The sequence below is a fragment of the Triplophysa rosa genome, unplaced genomic scaffold (assembly GCF_024868665.1).
Source record: "Triplophysa rosa unplaced genomic scaffold, Trosa_1v2 scaffold8_ERROPOS6151657, whole genome shotgun sequence".
In the NCBI taxonomy this organism is placed as follows: Eukaryota; Metazoa; Chordata; class Actinopteri; order Cypriniformes; family Nemacheilidae; genus Triplophysa; species Triplophysa rosa.
In genome coordinates this window covers 31,676-51,970 of record NW_026634906.1, presented here as the reverse complement: position 1 = coordinate 51,970, position 20,295 = coordinate 31,676, and the positions used below count along the sequence as shown (strand labels likewise).

The 20,295-nt window shown below is 39.9% G+C and overlaps 1 protein-coding gene across 3 annotated transcripts in view; it reads left to right on the top strand.

Moving 5' to 3' along the window:
• Window positions 1-20,295, top strand: part of trim24 (tripartite motif containing 24) — a 49,629-nt gene that overhangs the window by 8,806 nt on the left and 20,528 nt on the right. For all 3 annotated transcript variants that reach the window (XM_057328886.1, XM_057328889.1, XM_057328887.1), the window contains exons 8-14: window positions 2,144-2,258; window positions 2,330-2,721; window positions 2,903-3,037; window positions 9,885-9,999; window positions 10,240-10,297; window positions 10,410-10,545; window positions 11,131-11,354. In XM_057328886.1, the coding sequence (XP_057184869.1) occupies window positions 2,144-2,258; window positions 2,330-2,721; window positions 2,903-3,037; window positions 9,885-9,999; window positions 10,240-10,297; window positions 10,410-10,545; window positions 11,131-11,354 (1,175 nt within the window). The remainder of the gene's footprint in view (window positions 1-2,143; window positions 2,259-2,329; window positions 2,722-2,902; window positions 3,038-9,884; window positions 10,000-10,239; window positions 10,298-10,409; window positions 10,546-11,130; window positions 11,355-20,295) is intronic.

The window sequence follows — 20,295 nt, the reverse complement described above, 5'->3', positions numbered from 1 at the left end:
GTCTGTCCTGGGAGAAGGGACCATTACATGTTGTACATTTTGTGTATTCTGCAATGTGAGACAGCAAGCAGACAATTGGTTAAGCCATTCTGTCTGCTCCCTGACCTGGGCCCAGGTGAGTCAAGTTTTAGTATTAAGACTTTGTGCCATATTTCTAGACAGGAGGGAAGCCCCAGCCTAGGAGGGATGGAGACCATCTCGTTTCAACAGGTCATGTCTGCCCTCAAAACTCTTCCAGTTATTTATAAAAACTATATCATTCTGCAGGCACCACTCAGACAACCAGCCATTTAGTGCTGATAATCTGCTATAAATCTCATCTCCACGATAAGCAGTGAGGGGGCCAGAGAATATTACGGTGTCTGACATCGTGCTTGCGAGCTCACACACCTCTTTAATGTTATCTTTTGTGATCTCCGATTGACGGAGTCGAACATCATTTGTGCCGACGTGAATAACAATCTTACTGAATTTACGATTAGACTTAGCCAGCACATTTAAATTTTACTTGATGTCAGGCGCTCTGGATCCCAGTAAACATTTGTGGCTGGTGCCTCTATGTTAACTTTACGAACAATAGAATCACCGATAACTAGGGCACTTTCAGCAGGTTTCTCAGTCGGTGCGTCACTGAGCGGGGCAAACCTGTTCGAGACTGTAATCGGAAACGGTTGAGTGACGTTTTGTCCTGCGACTACGTCGTCTCATAGTCACAAAGTTTCCCGCAGCGGGGGATTTTCAACCCGAACCGAGCTGTGGGTGCTAACGTTGCTCGCATCCATAGTGTTTTCTATGGTCGTTATACTCTTACTATCCTCAGGTAAAGATTGGATGCGAGACTCTAATTATAAAATCTTCTCTGTCAGCCTAACTATTTCCCTGCATTTATCGCATATAAAACTGTCGCAGTTGACATAGAAGGCTAAGCTAAACATATGACATGAGGTGCAAGTAACAATAATAGGAATAGAAGCCATAACTCACCGGGTTTGAAGAGCGATTTTGACTTACCAAGGTTGCTAAATGAATCGTAGTATATACGTTTAAAAAGAGAAACAGTTAGCACACAAGACAAACTAGAGGCAAGATTATATTCCACAGTGTAAACAGAAAGCAAGCTAACACGCTAATGCTATGCTAACGAAGTTTAGTTAACTATCAATTTTGGTTTAGAATCTTCAAGTAAATAACAAGAACAGGGTTATTGAGATATCAGGATAAATTGATAGTTGACAGTGATAAGTAACGATAATAAAATACACTAAAATTAAAACCAAGTGTAAGTGAAAGTGAAAGGATACAAACAAGCCACCGGTGTAATGCCGAGAAATGCACCCCTGCCAAATTATGTACCCACCCTCCCCACAATGGTTAGGGTGAGGATTAGGTGTTAAGGGATAGGTTAGGATTAGGTGTGGGGAGGGGTTAGAATTAGCCAATCGGACATCGTGTTATTGAAGGAGGTGCAGAATCTGGCAGGGGTGCATTTCTCGGCACAACACCGGCAGCGATACAGACAGGACCCAAGAGACCCTTTGTGTGAAAAACAAACCAAATAAAGACTTTAATCAATCTATTCTCCTCTGTCTTTTCAGCCATGGTGCACGTTCACAAGAGCACTTCCACGCATTAGGTGGGGGCAGACTCCGGCGTTCTGACTGACAACCCAGAAGTTTACAAGCAGACGCACGCTGTATATAACATGGTCTTTGCAAAATGTCTGATGATTTCGATATTGAGGAAGACTAGCACTTTTTTGACCAACCGAATGCACATGCGTCGAAGTGCTCTCGTGGTCGCACACCATAGACTGACAAGACAGAGTAGAATATAAAAACAATTGAGCCACTATGAGCGGATGAACCAATTAAATAATGTCTTTAGTACTTTTCTTGACGTTGACAACAACTATAACCATGACGTCTCTGAGGAGGCCTGGAAATCTATCGGATGTCACCTAAAATATCTTTATTTGTGCTCCGAAGACGCCGGGAGGTCTTAAAACATGTTGAACGTCATGTGTTCCTTTAAAACCTCCCTCTGCCCCCTAGTGGCAGACACCCTGTCCCACATTGAGCAACCTGAAATTATAAAAACTGAAATTGTGTGCTGATGGGTCTCTCACCTTCCTCTTTTCAATCAGATCACATGTCAAATCCAGTACCTCATGCGGGCAAAATGCAACATCACGTATGTTCCTCAGAGCTCGGTTCGCTTCCAGTGCCGATCTTCTTTTTGGGCTTCGAATGTGGATCTTGGTAAGACATTTCAGAATCGGCTCTTTAATAATTTATGGTATGGTTTGACATTGACATTTTTCCTGTCTCAGGTTCCCTAGTTGTGGAGAAATCTCCAGCCCGTCATCCGAGCGGTCCACATCCGAGTGGTCCACAGCAGATGTCTTTCCAGCCGATGAATCCAGGCCCCAGACCCGAGGGTCTTCATACGGGGTTCCCAAGCTCGCAGCCTCAGCAGCAGAGGCAGAGCACGCTGGCCCAGCTTCAGATGCAGGTGGAAAAACTCACGCAGCACACCACGTGCCACCAAGCACCCAATCAGTGGCCGTGGTACCACGGCATGCGCCTACCCGGGCCGAGCCCGCATAGACCCATGCAGGGCGGGTCACCATCACAGACCTTACCCTGCATGCCTCAACACGGGCGGCGGTATAACGTAAGGAGCCCCCCGCCTGTCCTCCAGAGCTCCGTCATGTCTCCGCAGGTGAAGGTGGTTCAGTATTACAGGATGTGTGTCCAAATATGGTATGATGAATTAATTTAACCGAGGTTGTGCAGCGTGTCCCAAATCAGAGTTTCACATTTGGACATGCTATAAAAGTCCTTTATGTAAAAGTGGGTGTTTTCTAAAAAGAAACAATTGTGTAATTCTTTTTTTCTTTTAGACCATGAGGGGCATAATGAACAACCCCATTTACCCCCCTAAACCACTAGAGGGAGTGCCAAGAACAGGTCGCTATCCGCACAACACAGCCTACTCCAGCGGAGGTATGCTTTCCTCTACGCATGCGCTCCATCAGGTAAGTGTGGGGAACTGATATTCCCACTTCTCTGAGAATACTGTTAAATTGGTTCAAGCATCCATATATAGCGCTAATTATGAGCTTGAAAATTAGATAGTCTGCTTGAATACATGCCATTAAAAAGTGAAAGTACACAATGTGTTTTTCTTTTACCTTACGCTAATGCATAAAATAAAACAAGCATAATTTTATTTACTAGCCCTTATGTTGTGCATGTCTCTTTGTTCTGTGGAAGATGTTTTGAGAAATGTCTCAGTGATTTTGTGTTCATACAATGGAAGTCAGTTATGTCCTTATCCTTCATGTTTTGTTTGGTTACCCACGTTCTTCGAAAAATCTTATTTTGTTTTCAGCAGAAGAGCGAGGGTCATACAGGTTTAGAATGACACAAGGGTGAATAAGTGATGAAATATTTTAATTATTTTGGAGAACTTTCCATTTACTAAAATATTGGGGGTTTTGAGATTCAAAGACATTGGCATCATTAGCTGTGCCTTATTGGCCAACGAACAAAAACAGAGGTTCCTACTTATATCCGTTCCAAAATCTAACGACATTCTGTTTTTTTTGTGTGTGTGAAATGTGTTTTATTGTGCATGGCTCATTTGGTCTCATTAAATCACACTTTGCAATATGTAAACACTTGTCCAGAAGCACTTCCGATTTCAGTTTTTTTATTTTTTAGTCTTGCATATATAATTATATTTAAAAAATATTTGTTTAACATTTTGATTTGGTTTTTAAATGTTTTGTTGGTTGTAGTATTTTATTTAAACGCGTATGGAGTGTGAAAAAACGTAAACAGGAAGTTCCTCTGCATCGGCATTAGGCCAGTGTTATTTACGTCTTCCAAAGTGGTCTATAGGAAAAAATATAGAATAATATTTTTATGTAATATTATGTAATTTTAATTGACTAGCTCTATAATTAAAGCATCAAGCTTCACTTGTAGCCATGCAACACACAGACTATCATCCTATCTGTATCATCAAACTTGGATCTCAGTGCTGTTATACTAAATATCAACACTTTTCACTGTAAAAAATATTCCGTAGTTTTTACGAAAAAATACTGGCAGCTGTGGTTGCCAGGAAACTTCCGTAAAAATACAGGAAAAGCATGTACATTTACATTTAGTCAGTTAGCAGACGTTTTTATCCAAAGTGACTTACAGATGAGGGAACAATGGAAGCAATTGGAACAACATGAGGACAACATAAAGCATAAGTGCAATACAATAAAACTGGTCTCATATAACCTACCACAGTATGCAGAGCTACGTTTTTTTTTTTTTTGCAAGAGTAGAAAAGAGATAGAAGTCAGATCTGATCAGTCAGTTGTTGACGGAAGAGATGTGTTTTCGGACGATTCTTAAAGATGGCTACAGAATCTGCTGATCTTGTAGCAGCGGGCAGATCATTCCATAAATGTGGAACTGATCCCGAGAAGGTACATGAGAGAGATGTTTTACCTTTTTGGAATGGCGCCACAAGACGTTGTTCGTTTGCAGAGCGTAGGGATCTGGCGGGTATATAAGGCCCAATCCCAATTCTATTTTCTACCCCTTCGCCTACCCCTCGCCCCTTCCCCTTGCCTCTTGAAACAAAGTGGCAAGGGGAAGGGCTACAAATTTTCCACTAAAAAATGGGACACCACTACTACACTGGTATACGTCATCATATACGTCGTTGCTAGCTCGTCATGTGAGAGGACATGTGCCGATGCATCGGGTATATGACATAAAAATATATGTTCTAATATCGTGCAATCAGTGCTGTCCGCTAGCAAACTTTAGCGATTATTTTGCAAACGTTAAAAGAACATCACCGTAAATACAAACACAAGATTAAATGTAACATACATAAAAGGAAAAATTGTCATAAAAAACCTTATTAATGGCAAAAATTACTTACATTTACGGGTCTGCTTGCCCGAGTGAGCGGCCATGCTGGAAATTTCTCTTAGCCCTTCGTTTGAAGTGAGGTCCCGAAAAATCTTCGTTTGAAGGGCTATCTGGCCCTTCCCCTTACCCCTCCAACCAAAAGAGAATTGAGACACCCCTTACCCCTACCCCTTCACGTGAACGCGCCAAACGGAGGGATAGGGGAAAGTGTAGGGGTAAGGGGTAGAATTGGGATTGGGCCTAAGTCTGCATTAGTGAGTGAAGATGGGGGGTGCCAAATCAGTGGTGGTCTTGTAGGCCAGGAGCAGAGTCTTGAATTTGATTCGAACGACTATAGGGAGCCAATGTAACTTAATGAAGAGAGGAGTGACGTGTGCTCTCTTTGGTTCATTGAAGACCACTCTTGCCGCTGCATTCTGGATCATCTGTAGAGGTTTGGTTGTGCAAGCTGGAAGTCCAGCCAGTAGCGCATGGCAGTTGTCCAGTCTGGACAGAACAAGAGCCTGGTCTAGGACTTGCGTAGCATGCTCGGATAGGAAAGGTCTAATTTTCCTAATATTGTAGAGGATGAATCTACAAGACTGGGTGGTGCTGGCAACCTGATCAGTGAAGTTAAGCTGATCGTCGATCACCACTCCCAGGTTTCTGGCCGTTCTGGAAGATGTGATGGTTGATGAGCCCAGTTGAATGGAGAAGTTGTGATGAAAATGGAGAAGTTGTGATGAAGCATGTAAACAGCTTTGCAGTTTAAAACTTCAGGGCAAAAACTTTAAGCCTTGTTTGAACTTATTTCATTTGAGTCTTTTATATAAAGAGTATTTCTTTATATAAAATTTAAACATGCACCTAAAGCAGTGGTTCATAATCCTGGTCCTCGCGATCCCCCCGCTCTGCATATTTTGTACGTTTCTCTTATCCCTTCAGAGGTTTGTTCAATACTACCCTAAGTGCCCTCTGAATAGAACTGGATATTCTGCCATGATTCCAGTTCGAAAGGAGCGTATGTAAGATTCGATGGGCATTTAAGGACACAAAACATACGCAAATCTCATGATTACAATTAAATAACCCTTCACATTTCTGTAGTAAGTTTTGTCTGTGAAGATGCTGCAAGCAGTCTTGTAGCGCAAATCCGTGCTCTTAAACTTCAACTGATTTTCTGTGTGGATGGAATAGAGAGCAGTAAACAGAGCAGTGATGTGTTATATGCTTTCCTGTGGTAAGAGCATGGCGCTAACAACACTGAGGTCTTGGGTTCTAACCCAGGGGATTGCACATACTAAGGGCGTTTTCACACATACACTGCGTTCCAAATTATTATGCAAATTGGATTTAAGTGTCGTAAACATTTAATTTTATATTGTTCAATTAAACTTATGGATGGTATTGTGTCTCAGTGCTCTTTGGATCACTGAAATCAATCTCAGACACCTGTGATAAGTAGTTTGCCAGGTGAGCCCAATTAAAGGAAAACTACTTAAGAAGGACGTTCCACATTATTAAGCAGGCCACAGGTTTCAAGCAATATGGGAAAGAAAAAGGATCTGTCTGCTGCCGAAAAGCGTCAAATAGTGCAATGTCTTGGACAAGGTATGAAAACATTAGATATTTCACGAAAACTTAAGCGAGATCATCGTACTGTGAAGAGATTTGTGGCTGATTCAGAGCACAGAAGGGTTCGTGCAGATAAAGGCAGAATGAGGAAGGTTTCTTCCAGACAAATTCATCGGATTAAGAGAGCAGCTGCAAAAATGCCATTGCAAAGCAGCAAACAGGTATTTGAAGCTGCTGGTGCCTCGGGAGTCCCGAAAACCTCAAGGTGTAGGATCCTCCAGATGCTTGCAGTTGTGCATAAACCTACTATTCGGCCACCCCTAACCAATGCTCACAAGCAGAAACGGTTGCAGTGGGCCCACACATACATGAAGACTAATTTTCAAACAGTCTTGTTTACTGATGAGTGCCGTGCAACCCTGGATGGTCCAGATGGATGGAGTAGTGGATGGTTGGTGGATGGCCACCATGTCCCAACAAGGCTGCGACGTCAGCAAGGAGGTGGCGGAGTCATGTTTTGGGCTGGAATCATGGGGAGACAGCTGGTGGGCCCCTTTAGGGTCCCTGAAGGTGTGAAAATGAACTCTGCAAGGTATGTAGAGTTTCTGACTGAGCACTTTCTTCCATGGTACAAAAAGAAGAACCATGCCTTCCGTAGCAAAATCATCTTCATGCATGACAATGCACCATCTCATGCTGCAAAGAATACCTCTGTGTCATTGGCTGCTATGGGCATAAAAGGAGAGAAACTCATGGTGTGGCCACCATCCTCCCCTGACCTCAACCCTATTGAGAACCTTTGGAGCATCCTCAAGCGAAAGATCTATGATGGTGGGAGGCAGTTAGCATCAAAACAGCAGCTCTGGGAGGCTATTCTGACATCCTGCAAAGAAATTCAATCAGAAACTATCCAAAAACTCACAAGTTCAATGGATGCAAGAATTGTGAAGGTGATATCAAAGAAGGGGTCCTATGTTAACATGTAACTTGCCCTGTTAGGATGTTTTTGATTGAAATAGCTTTTGATTTCAGTAAATATGACCTCCTAATGCTGCAAATTCAACAAATGACCATTTTCAGTTTTTTACAACCTATGAAATGTTTTCAAACTCTGTTGTGCATAATAATTTGGAACAGTGCATTTTGAGTTTTTCATTTTTTAAATAAATACTGTTGTCAGTGGGAGGTTTGTTCAATAAAATTCCAAATGTACCCTAACTGTTGATTACTTGAAAATTATACTGACTGTCATTTGCATCGACAAATTAGGAAAACCAGAGAAAGATATCATTTGCATAATAATTTGGAACGCAGTGTAAGGGTTTGTTTCGGAACCTGGTGCGTTTTCTCTCTTGGTTCGATTCGTTTAGGCATATGTGAACACAGCAATCGCGCTAGGATCTGCCCCAAAACAATCGCTCCGAGACCGCCTGAACAAGGTAAAAGGGATTGTTTTGCTAATGGCTCCCTGTAACAATGTTCAAAGTAAGGAAGGAAGGAGGTGGGAACCGGCGAACGTTAAACCAAACTTTTAATAAAATAAACAAACAACAAAACGAAAGTAAAGTGCTGACAGCTCCCTCACAGTCGACTGCCGGCCACACAAACACAATAAAACATAACATAAAATCCAGGCCTGGTTCTCTCTCGTCCTTCTCCTCCTTTTATGCTTCCCGAGCTCCGCCGTGAGATACGCGAGACAACGCGCAGCTGACGCTCATTATCACTCGCGTTACCGGCCGGAAAATAAACAGATGCACTCTGACCAATCGAATGAGAGTTTACTCGCACGTGACTTTTATTAACAAAGTTTGGTCCGTTTGGAAATATTGCCTTGTGAATGCGAATGTAAATTTAAATATTGTAGCGATTTAACCCCCGGTTTCGGAACAAAGCAATCGATACGCAGGTGTGAAAACGCCCTAAGAAACAAATATATAGGATAATGCAATGTAAGTCGCTTTGGATAAAAGCGTCTGCCAAATGTAAATGTAAAATACGGGAACAATACCGTACATGTGTTTATTCATCCAATCAATTTACAGTAGAAAACATGAGCCACACCCACTATTCTTTCTCATTAAATATTCAGTTTCACTTCACAGGGACTTTAAATAAATCAACATGAAGCATAACACCAATAACTTGATGTTTTATTGTTGTTTCAAGGCACCATTATTGTGATCAGTGTTTACTTTAGTTGGGCTCTTCACCCTTGATTTATTACGCAGCTTTTTTCGCTGCTATAATTGTGTTTTTATAAAACATAGTTGTTGTGGCAAAGAAAACCAAAGGAAAGTTTTTCCTTAGAGTTTTATACTTTGATGTTACCCACAATGCATTGTTTATTTGAATAGTTTGTTGGTTGTCACCATTGTTGAGATGAATAGGCTGATTCTTGATGTCTGCTAGTCTATTAATTTATGTGCATGATGTGTTCTAAAGTCCTTCAGAATATCATTAAATTTCATACTGTAACATCGTTGATCATCACAAAATAACATAAAATCACACTCGGATGAAAACAGGCTAGTAGGTGATGACTCAGAATAAAAAATGCAGGGCTTAAAGTTTCAGCACCGTGCCGGTTCTCTGACTTGCAGCGTTTGGCTGCGAAAAAAACAATTTACTTTAAAAAAAGATTACATTTTAAAAAAGCTTCTTGATATCAGTTTGAGTTCATAAATTTGCCTACCCATGGTATGAGAGGAACACAGCTGTCACTCTCAACCAAACAAACATTACTAGCCAATCAGAAGTAAAATGGGGCAGACCTTGGGCTGTGGTTGAGATCCAGCTGCAACTGAGTCTTTCTAATTCTGCCTTCACGTGCTCTCTGAAATTCGGTAATTCCCACTTCAACCCATAAGTAATGTCTGGATTTAGTAACATTAAAAGTATTTAGTAACATTAAAACGTTAATGATTTAGTAGCGTGAAACATTACAAGTATCTGCTAACATTTAAAGAGCACCGTTCCATAAATTATTTCTGGGTTGAAGTGGGAATTATCAAATTTCCGAGAGTACGTGAAGGCAGCATACGCTTAGATGCCAGAGTGGAGACGTCAGGTTGAAGAGTAGCAAGCAAACATAGTCGGCAGGATGGAGAGTGAGTTTATAAAGCCTGAAGCGGGGGGCAGCTTTTTAGTCCGTTAGAAATATGACATGCACAAATTGTAGACTGTGACATAAAGATCAATAACGTGTTGTTTCGGCAAATCATCTAATCAGACCTCTGCTTCCACGCCTGCGTGTCACACACACGTGCTCATATGCTTGTGCACTAGCATTTAAAAAAACCTATACGGTCTGCCAGGCGATCGATTTCTAAAGCATATAAATTACCTTGATATGTGTACTTTTAACTATGTTATTTACTTTTTAAGCAAAACAATCCAGTAACATCGTACCTGAACAGGAGGTGTGAACCTAATGTGCTTCTGCCTGCTCAAAGGCACAGTTATCCAGCCAGTCAACTCTCCGCACCACCAGGCCAAGCGGGTATACAACGTTTTATGAATATAACCTTACACTTCATTCTTTGTTTTTACCTGAGGTTTTTAAATTTATTAGTTTATATTATAGTTATGTGATTTAAAAATTTTTTTTAAGTTGTTTTAAAATCTTTTTTAATTTGTTGTGTGCATCAATGCAGTAACCTTTTTTGTTTATTATAGAAATATTGAAGTAATGTTAAAACTGGCATTTCTCAAAGTTTACAATACTTTCATTGACTTTCAGCAATGGAAGGAAGACAGTTTTCTCATGTGCCTGTTACGTCATCAGAACCAAAGAACAGGTAAATAATCTGATAATTTTATCTGAAATTATTTTCTGACCATGTGTGCTTACCTGTTGATGATGCTGTATTAGTCCATTTTCTTCTTTATGAGATTATTTTTTCCTTTAAGGTCCTGCCCCTTGAAGCGTGTGGAGAACCCTCAGAGTGGCCTGTCGAAACCAACCACTAAGAGAAGGCGGAGGACATCTCCAGGGCCGGTTATCGTCATCAAGGATGAACCAGAGGATGATGATGAAGTTCGTTTTGTAAGTTCATTTAACCTTAACAACCCCTTCAAAGCTATTTATTTATCTTCATTTGCTACAAGTAGCTCTTATGCTTAAAAGCCACATGAGATGGTTTGGCAACGGGCGTTCTTTTCTGTGTTGATGGTCCGTGATTTCTGTGATATAGTTTTAAATTTGCATACAACTTTGAGTGCAAGATGATGTCATCAGTGTTTTTGGTTCTTTTTCCCAAAAGATAAAGATGCAGAAATTAAATGTCAAAGTATAGTATAGTATAGTTGTAAATCCTACATGTGAAATGCTGAGAATATTCACACTTCTCTACAAGCTCAGTGGTTAGCTCATGGCACTAGCAATGCCAAGGTCATGGGTTCGATCCCAGGGGATTGCAAATAGTCAGAAACAAACGTATAATAATCTGCCAAATGCATAAATGTAAATGTAATAAAGCCAGATAGAAATCTTGAATTAGTATCGAAACATAAAACTGTAACAAAGTCATGCTATAAAGAAATAATCTATACCTTGAGGTTTTGATTTTTACAAAAAAAGTATTAAAGTATTTAGCATTCATGCATGCATATGTCCATTGGTGTATTTCAGGTGAAGACGAGTGCTAAAGCCAGTCTTCCAGACAGCACGGGCGTTCAGTCCCAGACCCCACAGCAGGGTGAGCAGCAGTCAGAGAGGACCCCAGAAATGGATGAAGACCCCAATGAGGACTGGTGTGCTGTATGCCAGAATGGAGGGGAGCTGCTCTGTTGTGATAAATGTCCTAAAGTCTTCCATATTAGCTGTCACATCCCTACCCTCACTGCATCGCCAAGGTAAAAAAATAAACCATACTTTAAAAATTACAGATTGGAATGGACTGGGCTTTTTACAGGAGCTCAACAGCTAAGTCATCAACATTGATAGAATTAAACACAACCACATACAAGTTTTACACAGGCTTAAAATTAGAGTTATCTTAACTCAAAACCATCTTTCACTATTATTCAGACAAGACCTAAAATCAAACGTGAAGTTGAATAATTCAATAAGCATGCATATGGCTGGGTGGTTATGGCAGCATGTTCTGTGCAGCTAAACCTTAGATTAATTCAGTTTAATTCAATTGTATTTATATAGCACTTTGCTCAGTTTTGCACTGTCACAAAGTAGCTTTACATACATTCATGTAGTTTTTGTAGTTTTTTTACATTTTTATGCATTTGGCAGACACTTTTAAACAAGGCACCTTACCCCGACTTGCTCCCCGGGTGCTGCAGTGATAGCTGCCCACTGCTCCGGGTGTACGTGTGTTCACGACTTGCTGTGCGTGTGTTCACTACTCTCTGGATGGGTTAAATGTAGAGGTCACATTTTGGGTATGGGTCACCATATCTGACTAATAGGTCACTTTCACTGCACTTTTATCCAAAGCGACTTACATTGCAATTATCCTATACATTTAAACATAGGTATGTGCAATCCCCTGGGATCGAGTAGTAAAGAGATATATAAAAAATTACTATGAAAAACGAAGATGACACAGAATACATGGTATTATAATACATTATACTATTGCAGTTTTTATCAACTCAACTTTATTTATATAGCGCTTTTTACAATTTTCATTGTTACAAAGCAGCTGTACATGAGACATATTGACTATAAGCAAAACAATTAAAGTTGTACCTGTAAAAACAAGAAAATATGATTAATATGATGTACATTGATGAAACTTGACTGAAGTTTCATAAGTTTGTAGTCGGAAATTTCTAGTCATAGTTCAAAGCCTGTGTATAGTTGGGGACAAAAATATAAATGAATAATGAAAATAAATCCTTTTGATCTTTTATTTGAAAAAAAATCACAAAAATCCAATGTTTCATTGAAGTAAAACAACTGAAAGTGGGGGAAAATAACATGAAATAAAAGTTTTTTTTCTCTAATACATTCTGGTCACAATTATTATATAGTTAAAACAATAAAAATTCTCATTTCCAACATCAGGGCAACAATCAAGAAGTTTTAATCTACTGGAGATGATGCAAATCTGCCTGAAAGAGAATGTGTCTATATTGTCTTAATGCACAGTGAGGAGAATAATTTGAGTGGCCAAATACTCTTCAAGGATCACATAATCAGTTGTATTGGGGGTCAGAAAGCATTTTAAAATAATAAAGGAAATCTGCACCTCCATCACCACAAGTTGTTTGGGACACCGTTCAAGTAAAAAAAAAATCTTTTGCTCTAATTCTAAAACAAAGTCCACCATATTAATTTGCCATATTGAAACTTCAACCAGTACTGGGTTCTATGGCCATATGAAATTAAAAGAGTGTTTTTGGCAGAACACAAAATGGGTTTGGTGCACACAGGGATAAAAAAGTGCCCTATTTCCACAGTGAAATTCACCGCTGGAGCTTTATTGTTGTGGACCTAATTTTATACCAGAGGTTCTGAACATCTTGTTCAGATACATGGCATCATGGATTATATCAAATACCAACAGGTAAAAAAATCTAAACTTGACTTGCTCTGCTTATATTAGGTTGTGATTAGATCTTCCATCAGCACATTGGTTCAAAACACACATAAAAATGACTTGCTGACCACACAATCAAGGTCCTGCCATAGCCATCTCAGTTCCCTGGCCTGAACCTTATAGAAAATGAGTGGGATGAACTGAAGAAGAGGGAGCACCAACATTTGAAGGATTTGGAGAAATTATGGAGGAATAGTCTAAGATCACTTGTCATGTATTCTTCAACCTCATCAGACATTATAAGATATGACTCTTCTGTTTTTCTTGCAAATGGAGGTACCAAAAAATATTTAAATGAAGAGGGGCTAATAATTTATGGAAAGCAAATCCTGCCAAATTTAAATAAATTAATTAAACGATGAAAATGAAAATGAAACCAGTTTAACAATTTCATTATACATAACTGTGCGCACAATATGTGCCAAAATAAAAAATAAAATGAAATTATTTTATTTTCATTTTTACACTGACAATGTGTTGTCCCTGTCAAATTGAATAAGAAAATGCAATTGGTGATTTGACATTTCATTTTCACTAAAATCTCGAGACAAGACTGCCAATATGAAAATGAAAAGGCAAATGTGAAAAAGAAATTTCAAAAACATTTTTTACAAAGGTTTTATTAATGTTCACGCAATAATACTGACACAATTCAAATTAAAATGTAAAGTTTGATCTTCATTTTATTTTATTTTCTCTTCTCTTTTATTTCGTTTTAATTTTCTTGTTCAAAAGTCATGCAAATTACATGTTAATCAGTGGGTGTGGATGAGCGTCTGCATTACTGGGAATGCCCACAAAAACGTCATATCCGTTTATCCGAACGTACGTGTGTAGACCTTGTCAGGCGCTTGGCCGTAGCTCTTTGTAATGATCACGATGACTGTGCCTGGTGCAATACCGAAAAAAAGTTGTAGTGTGGTGTTCTGCATCTCTGATAAGTTAACAGACGTCTGAACAGACGAACAAACTAAAGCATTGGAGAGCCCTGTATCTCTAGCGTGCTCTGAAACATGCCGGAGCGCGATTGTCCCCACTCCGCCGCTGACCTGCGCTTACACTGTACATTACCATCCGCACCAGAGCATGCTATCATCATTACATTGTGACTGCTTTTAAGAAAACATAAACAAAGCGATTTTTCTCAGCACAATAGAATCCATCGTAATGTTCGGTTTGAGGTTGATAAGGTGTGTTTAACTTCACGCGCGTGGTGCGCAGACAATTCGCTTACGGCAGTGTTTCCCAACCGCTGTGCCGCGCTAGTGTGCCGTGACAAGTTGTCCGGTGTGCCGTGGAAAATGGCCAATTTTTAATAATAATAAATAAAATATAGATGTACAGCAATGTTTTACAATTAAAAGTAAACCAACTGTGACCTCATCGCGTATTTGACCACGTATACGTGATCTCATCCAGGAGACTGTACGCATACGTGACCTCGTAGCCTGCGATTTTCCCATGTGCGAATTCCACACATAATTACGACCACGCTACTAAAACCAACGGGAAAACATGGATAAATTCTTGAAAAGAAAATCTAACGACCCTGAATCGGAACCTGGGCCTTCTAGCAGTGGAGACACAGGAAAGAAAGCAAAAACGGTGAGCTCAAGACAATACAGCGACAGTTATCTGTCATATGGATTCACTTTCACCGGGGATCGCTCGGCAGCACTACCCTTATGCTTAGTCTGTGGAGAAAAACTATCTAACCATGCAATGGTTCCTAGCAAGCTTAAACGTCATTTACAAACAAAACATCCATCACTTATTAAAAAAGACAAACTATTTTGTGCGTTTGAGAGATCAAACGGAGAAACAGGCTTCTTTGATGAGAAAGAGTAGGCCTACCACAGTGTCTGAAAAAGCTCTCGAAGCTAGCTACCTGGTTGCTGGTTTAGTGGCAAAATCGAAAAAGCCACATACGGTGGTGGAGTCATTAATTATGCCTGCATGCAAACCAATTGTGAAAACAATGTTGGGTCCAAATGCTGCCAAAGAAATTGCAAAAGTGCCCGTTTCAAACAATTCAATCGGCAGACACATTGACGATATGTCCGCTGACATTGAGAGTGTTGTACTGGAAAAAAAAAACTAGCGTCAAATTTGCACTCCAAAGTGATGAATCAACAGACATAAGTGGGAATGCTCAGCTATCAGCAAACGTGCGCTTTGTGGATGGTGAAATCATCAGAGAGAATTTTTATTTTTGCAAAGAGTTGCCATCAAAAACAACAGGAGAGGAAATATTTCGGGTGACATCCGATTACATTGAACAAGGAGGACTAAAATGGGAAAACTGCGTGAGTGTGTGTACCGACGGAGCAGCATCCATGACTGGGAATACGAAGGGATTCGTCAGTAGAGTCAAAGAAAAAAATCCGAACGTCACGGTCACGCACTGTTTTTTGCATCTCGAGGCACTTGTTGCCAAGACGTTACCAAAGGAGCTGTCGAATGTGTTGGATGGTGCAGTGCGTATTGTCAACTTTATAAAAACAAGGCCTTTGAAAAGCCGACTATTTGCTATCTTATGTGAGGAGATGGGGGCAGACCATAAGACTTTATTGCTTCATACGGAGGTCCGATGGCTGTCCCGTGGTAAACTTTTGTCGCGTGTGTACGAACTGAGGGAAAAACTGAAAACCTTCTTAACAGCGGAAAAATCAGAGTACGCATTGCTGTTGGCAGATGAGGAATGGTGTGCACGGTTGGCATACATGGCGGACATTTTTGCACACCTGAATGAACTGAACATGCGAATGCAAGGGAGAAATGAAAATGTACTAACTAGCACAGACAAACTGCATGGATTCAGATTAAAGCTTGCCCTCTGGCGACAACATGTGGAAAAAGGCTCTCTTGAGATGTTTCCCCTTGCCCAAACTGGACATTCAGACAACTTTGCTGCATTGTGTGAGGTAATTTGTAAGCATCTATCAACTCTCGAAGAAAAATTCTCTTTTTATTTCCCCTTAACATCACCTGAAGCCTTTGACTGGGTTCGAGACCAATTTAGCTCATCTGCAATGGATAACGCAAATGGACTGTCGCTGCAGCAACAAGAGCAGCTCACTGAAATGAGACAGGACCGTGGTTTGAAAATTACATTCAGTGACCTACCTTTGGACAGTTTCTGGTTGACTGCTGCCAAAGAGTACCCAGTCATTGCAGACAGTGCAATCTCAGTGTTGTTATCTTTTTCCACAACCTACTTATGTGAGCTCAGCTTTTCCAGTTTGACTTATATAAAGAACAAAAATAGAGAAAGATTGAGAGCAGTTGACCAAGAGCTCCGTGTGTCGTTGTCATCAATTCCAGCGAGGATATCATCTTTGTGTTCATCAAAACAAGCTCAAGTTTCACATTGACATCATATGTGAGTACTACGTTTATTATAATATGCTGTCTTAAGCAATTTAAAGCAATGCAGTTTTGTGCCATTTTGTTATATTTTAGTGGTTAATGTGATGCTGCTGTGCCGTGAAATTTTTTGCAAATTAAAACTGTGCCGCGGCAGAAAAAAGGTTGGGAAACACTGGCTTACGGTATCGTCATATGAGAGCGGCTCATATGTGTTTAAATCAGTTCATTCATTATGATTATGAGCCAATCGTTATACGAAGCGCTGCACTATATGAATGCATGTTTTAAATTATGCACCTGTTAAAATTACCTCCCTGAAGTTCAGCTGTCATACCAAAAAACATCTAATATGTCACTGCGCCATGGGGCAAAAAAAACATTCGAATGAACTAATAGTGCTGTGCGTATTAGATGTTTTTTGCTATGACAGCTGAACTTCAAGGAGGAATTTAAACAGGTGCATCATTTAAAACATGCATTCATAACACATATGAGCCGCTCTCGTATGATGATACCGTAAGCGAATTGTCTGCGCACCACGCGCGTGAAGTTAAACACACCTTATCAACCTCAAACCGATCATTACGATGGATTCTATTGTGCTGAGAAAGATCGCTTTGTTTATGTTTTCTTAAAAGCAGTCACAGTGTAATGATGATAGCGTGCTCGGGTGCGAATGGTAATGTACAGTGTAAGCGCAGGTCAGCTGCGGAGTGGGGACAATCGCGCTCCGGCATGTTTCAGGGCACGCTAGAGATACAGGGCTCTCCAATGCTTTAGTTTGTTCGTCTGTTCAGACGTCTGTTAACTTATCAGAGATGCAGAACACCACACTACAACTTTTCGGTATTGCACCAGGCACAGTCAATCGTGATCATTACATACAACTTTTCGGTATTGCACCAGGCACAGTCATCGTGATCATTACAAAGAGCTATGGCCAAGCGCCTGACAAGGTCTACACACGTTCGTTCGGATAAACGGATATGACGTTTTTGTGGGCTTTCCCAGTAATGCAGACGCTCATCCACACCCACTGATTAACATGTCATTTGCATGACTTTGAACAAGAAAAAGAAAACGACTTAAAAGAGAAGAGAAGAGAAAATAAAATGAAAATCAAACTTTACATTTTAATTTGAATTGTGTCAGTATTATTGTGTGAACATTAATAAAACCTTTGTAAAAATGTTTTTACAACTTCTTTTTCACATTTGCCTTTTCATTTTCATATTGGCAGTCTTGTCTCGAGATTTTAGTGAAAATGAAATGTCAAATCACCAATTGCATTTTCTTTTTCAATTTGACAGGGACAACGCATTGTCAGTGTAAAAATGAAAATAATTTCATTTTATTTTTCATTTTGGCACATATTGTGCGCGCAGTTGTGTTTAATGAAATTGTTAATCTGGTTTTCATTTTCATCGTTTAATTAATTTATTTAAATTTGGCAGGATTTGCCTCCCATAATAATTGTGGCCGAAGTGTATTAGAAAAAAATATATATTTCATAATGAAGATTCCCCCCACTTTCAATTGTTTTATTTTAACGAAAATGTCAAAAAGAACCTGTGATTAGAGACTATTATTTTGGAACATTTGGGTTTGAAAAACTTTAAATGGCATAGTATAAGAGAAACAACAGACACAAGTTTGGATTAATATTTATTCAGGTTACATTTCATATTCATATCTAAACAGTGGTACTTACGTCTTGGGTCATTTTTCCATGCGATACAGTCAAAGCCAAACATGTGTATAAGTTGCCATTTTGTCTGTCTTTTTCCCGCCTGCTAGAAGGGCAGCCCAACTGTTCAATTGAATGGGGGAAATCAGTGGTCTGAATATTTGTTTGTAAAATGGTAAATGTTTATTTGTTTGAAGTAATTGTATTAATAGTGTTTTATTTCTTTGCATTTGCTATGTGGAAATGTATTTGTTTATTGGTGCCGGTATAATACATTTATATGGTTTGTTAAGATTGTTTAAAACCCCTTTTTGTTTCCTGGGTTGGTATGATCCCCATAAGGGCTTGAGTTATTTAAGACTGCCTTCAGTAGGACAAAGGAGGGTTGGTAGTAAGAGCTCGTTGAGTGAGTGAAATAACCTGATTATGAATTTACCAGTTTGGACCAATTATGGTGTAGCCGAACCTTTGTGAATTGGATGAATTTTTGATGGGACATTCTTACCGATATGGACTATTTTTGTTATATTTTTGAAACCATGGACTTGAATGAATATTCTGCTTTTCCTGAGGATCATTTCTCCAATTTTTGGTTTCCACTTTGTAAATAAACACCTTGTTATCCTGTCACCCAGTTGCACGTCTCTTTCCGTTGGTTCATCCGGGGACCTTGCAGCAAGCTGTAAGCACTTGGACCTTATGTTTGCCTGTGGGAGTCCTTGTAACAGAAACATTGGATTTTTGAAAAAATAATAATAATGAAAGCTCAAAAGTTGAAACAATGCAGATTTATTTTCACAGCATTTTTTGCTCATATTTAGAGTAGAATAGAATAGAATAGAATGAGCTTTACTGGCCAAGTATGTTTCCACATACGAGGAATTTGTTATAGTGACAGAAGCTCCACAGTGCAACAGAAAGACAGCAACAGGACAGAACACAGATGATAAAAAAATAATAATAATATACAATAATATAGAAATAGGCAATGTACAAAACAGCAAAAACACAATATACAATATAGACAATATATAGGTCCAGTAAGGGACCAGTGATGTCCTTCAGATAGGCCAAAACCAGTCTTTCAAATGATTTCATGGCCACAGACGTTAGAGCCACAGGTCTGTAGTCATTAAGTTCAATAATTTTGGGTTTCTTTGGGACTGGGATGATGGTGGAGCGTTTCAAGCACAGCTCCAGTGATCTGTTGAAGATCTGTGTGAAGATGGGGGCCAGCTGGTCAGCACATATTTTTAGGCAGGCTGGTGACACAACTTCTGGGCCTGGTGCTTTCCTTCTTTTGTTCTTTCTGAAGACCTGGCGCACATCTTCTTCAGTGATCTGAATTGTAGGTGTGGGAGAGAGGGGGGTTGCTGAAGGTGTGAATGGTTGTGTGGAGAGGTGTTCAGGGCGGGTGTGGGGTGTTTTTTCAAACCGGCAATAAAACTTGTTCAAGTCGTCAGCTGGTTGTTGGTTCTCCAAAGTGCTGGGGGATGGTGTCTTGTAACTGGTGATATCTTTCAGACCTTTCCACACTGAAGCAGGATCACTGGAAGAGAATTTGTTCCTTAAGTTGTCAGAATAATTCCTCTTTTCTCCTCTGATCTCCTTTTCCAGTGTGAATTTGGCCTGTTTATACAAGACTTTGTCCCCTTTCCTGTAAGCATCTTCTTTGGCCTGACGGAGCTGTCTGAGTTTTGCCGTGAACCACGGTTTATCATTGTTGTAAGTTAGATAAGACTTGGTAGGGATGCACATATCCTCACAGAAACTGATATATGAAGTTACAGTTTCTGTCAGCTCGTCCAGATCGGTGGCAACAGCTTCAAAAACAGTCCAATCAGTGAAAGAGAAACAGGCTTGTAAATCCTGCTCTGTTTCAATAGTCCATCTTTTAACAGTTCTTAATACAGGTTTTGCAGATTTAAGTTTCTGCCTGTAGGACGGGATAAGATGAACCAAACAGTGATCAGAGAGTCCTAAAGCTGCTCGTGGAACAGAGTGATATGCATCCTTTATTGCTGTGTAACAGTGATCCAATATATTACTGTCTCTGGTGGGACATGTGATGTGCTGTCTGTATTTTGGCAGTTCGCTGGAGAGATTTGCTTTATTAAAGTCCCCGAGAATAATTAAAACCGAGTCCGGGTGTTGTTGTTCTGTGTCTGTGATCTGATCA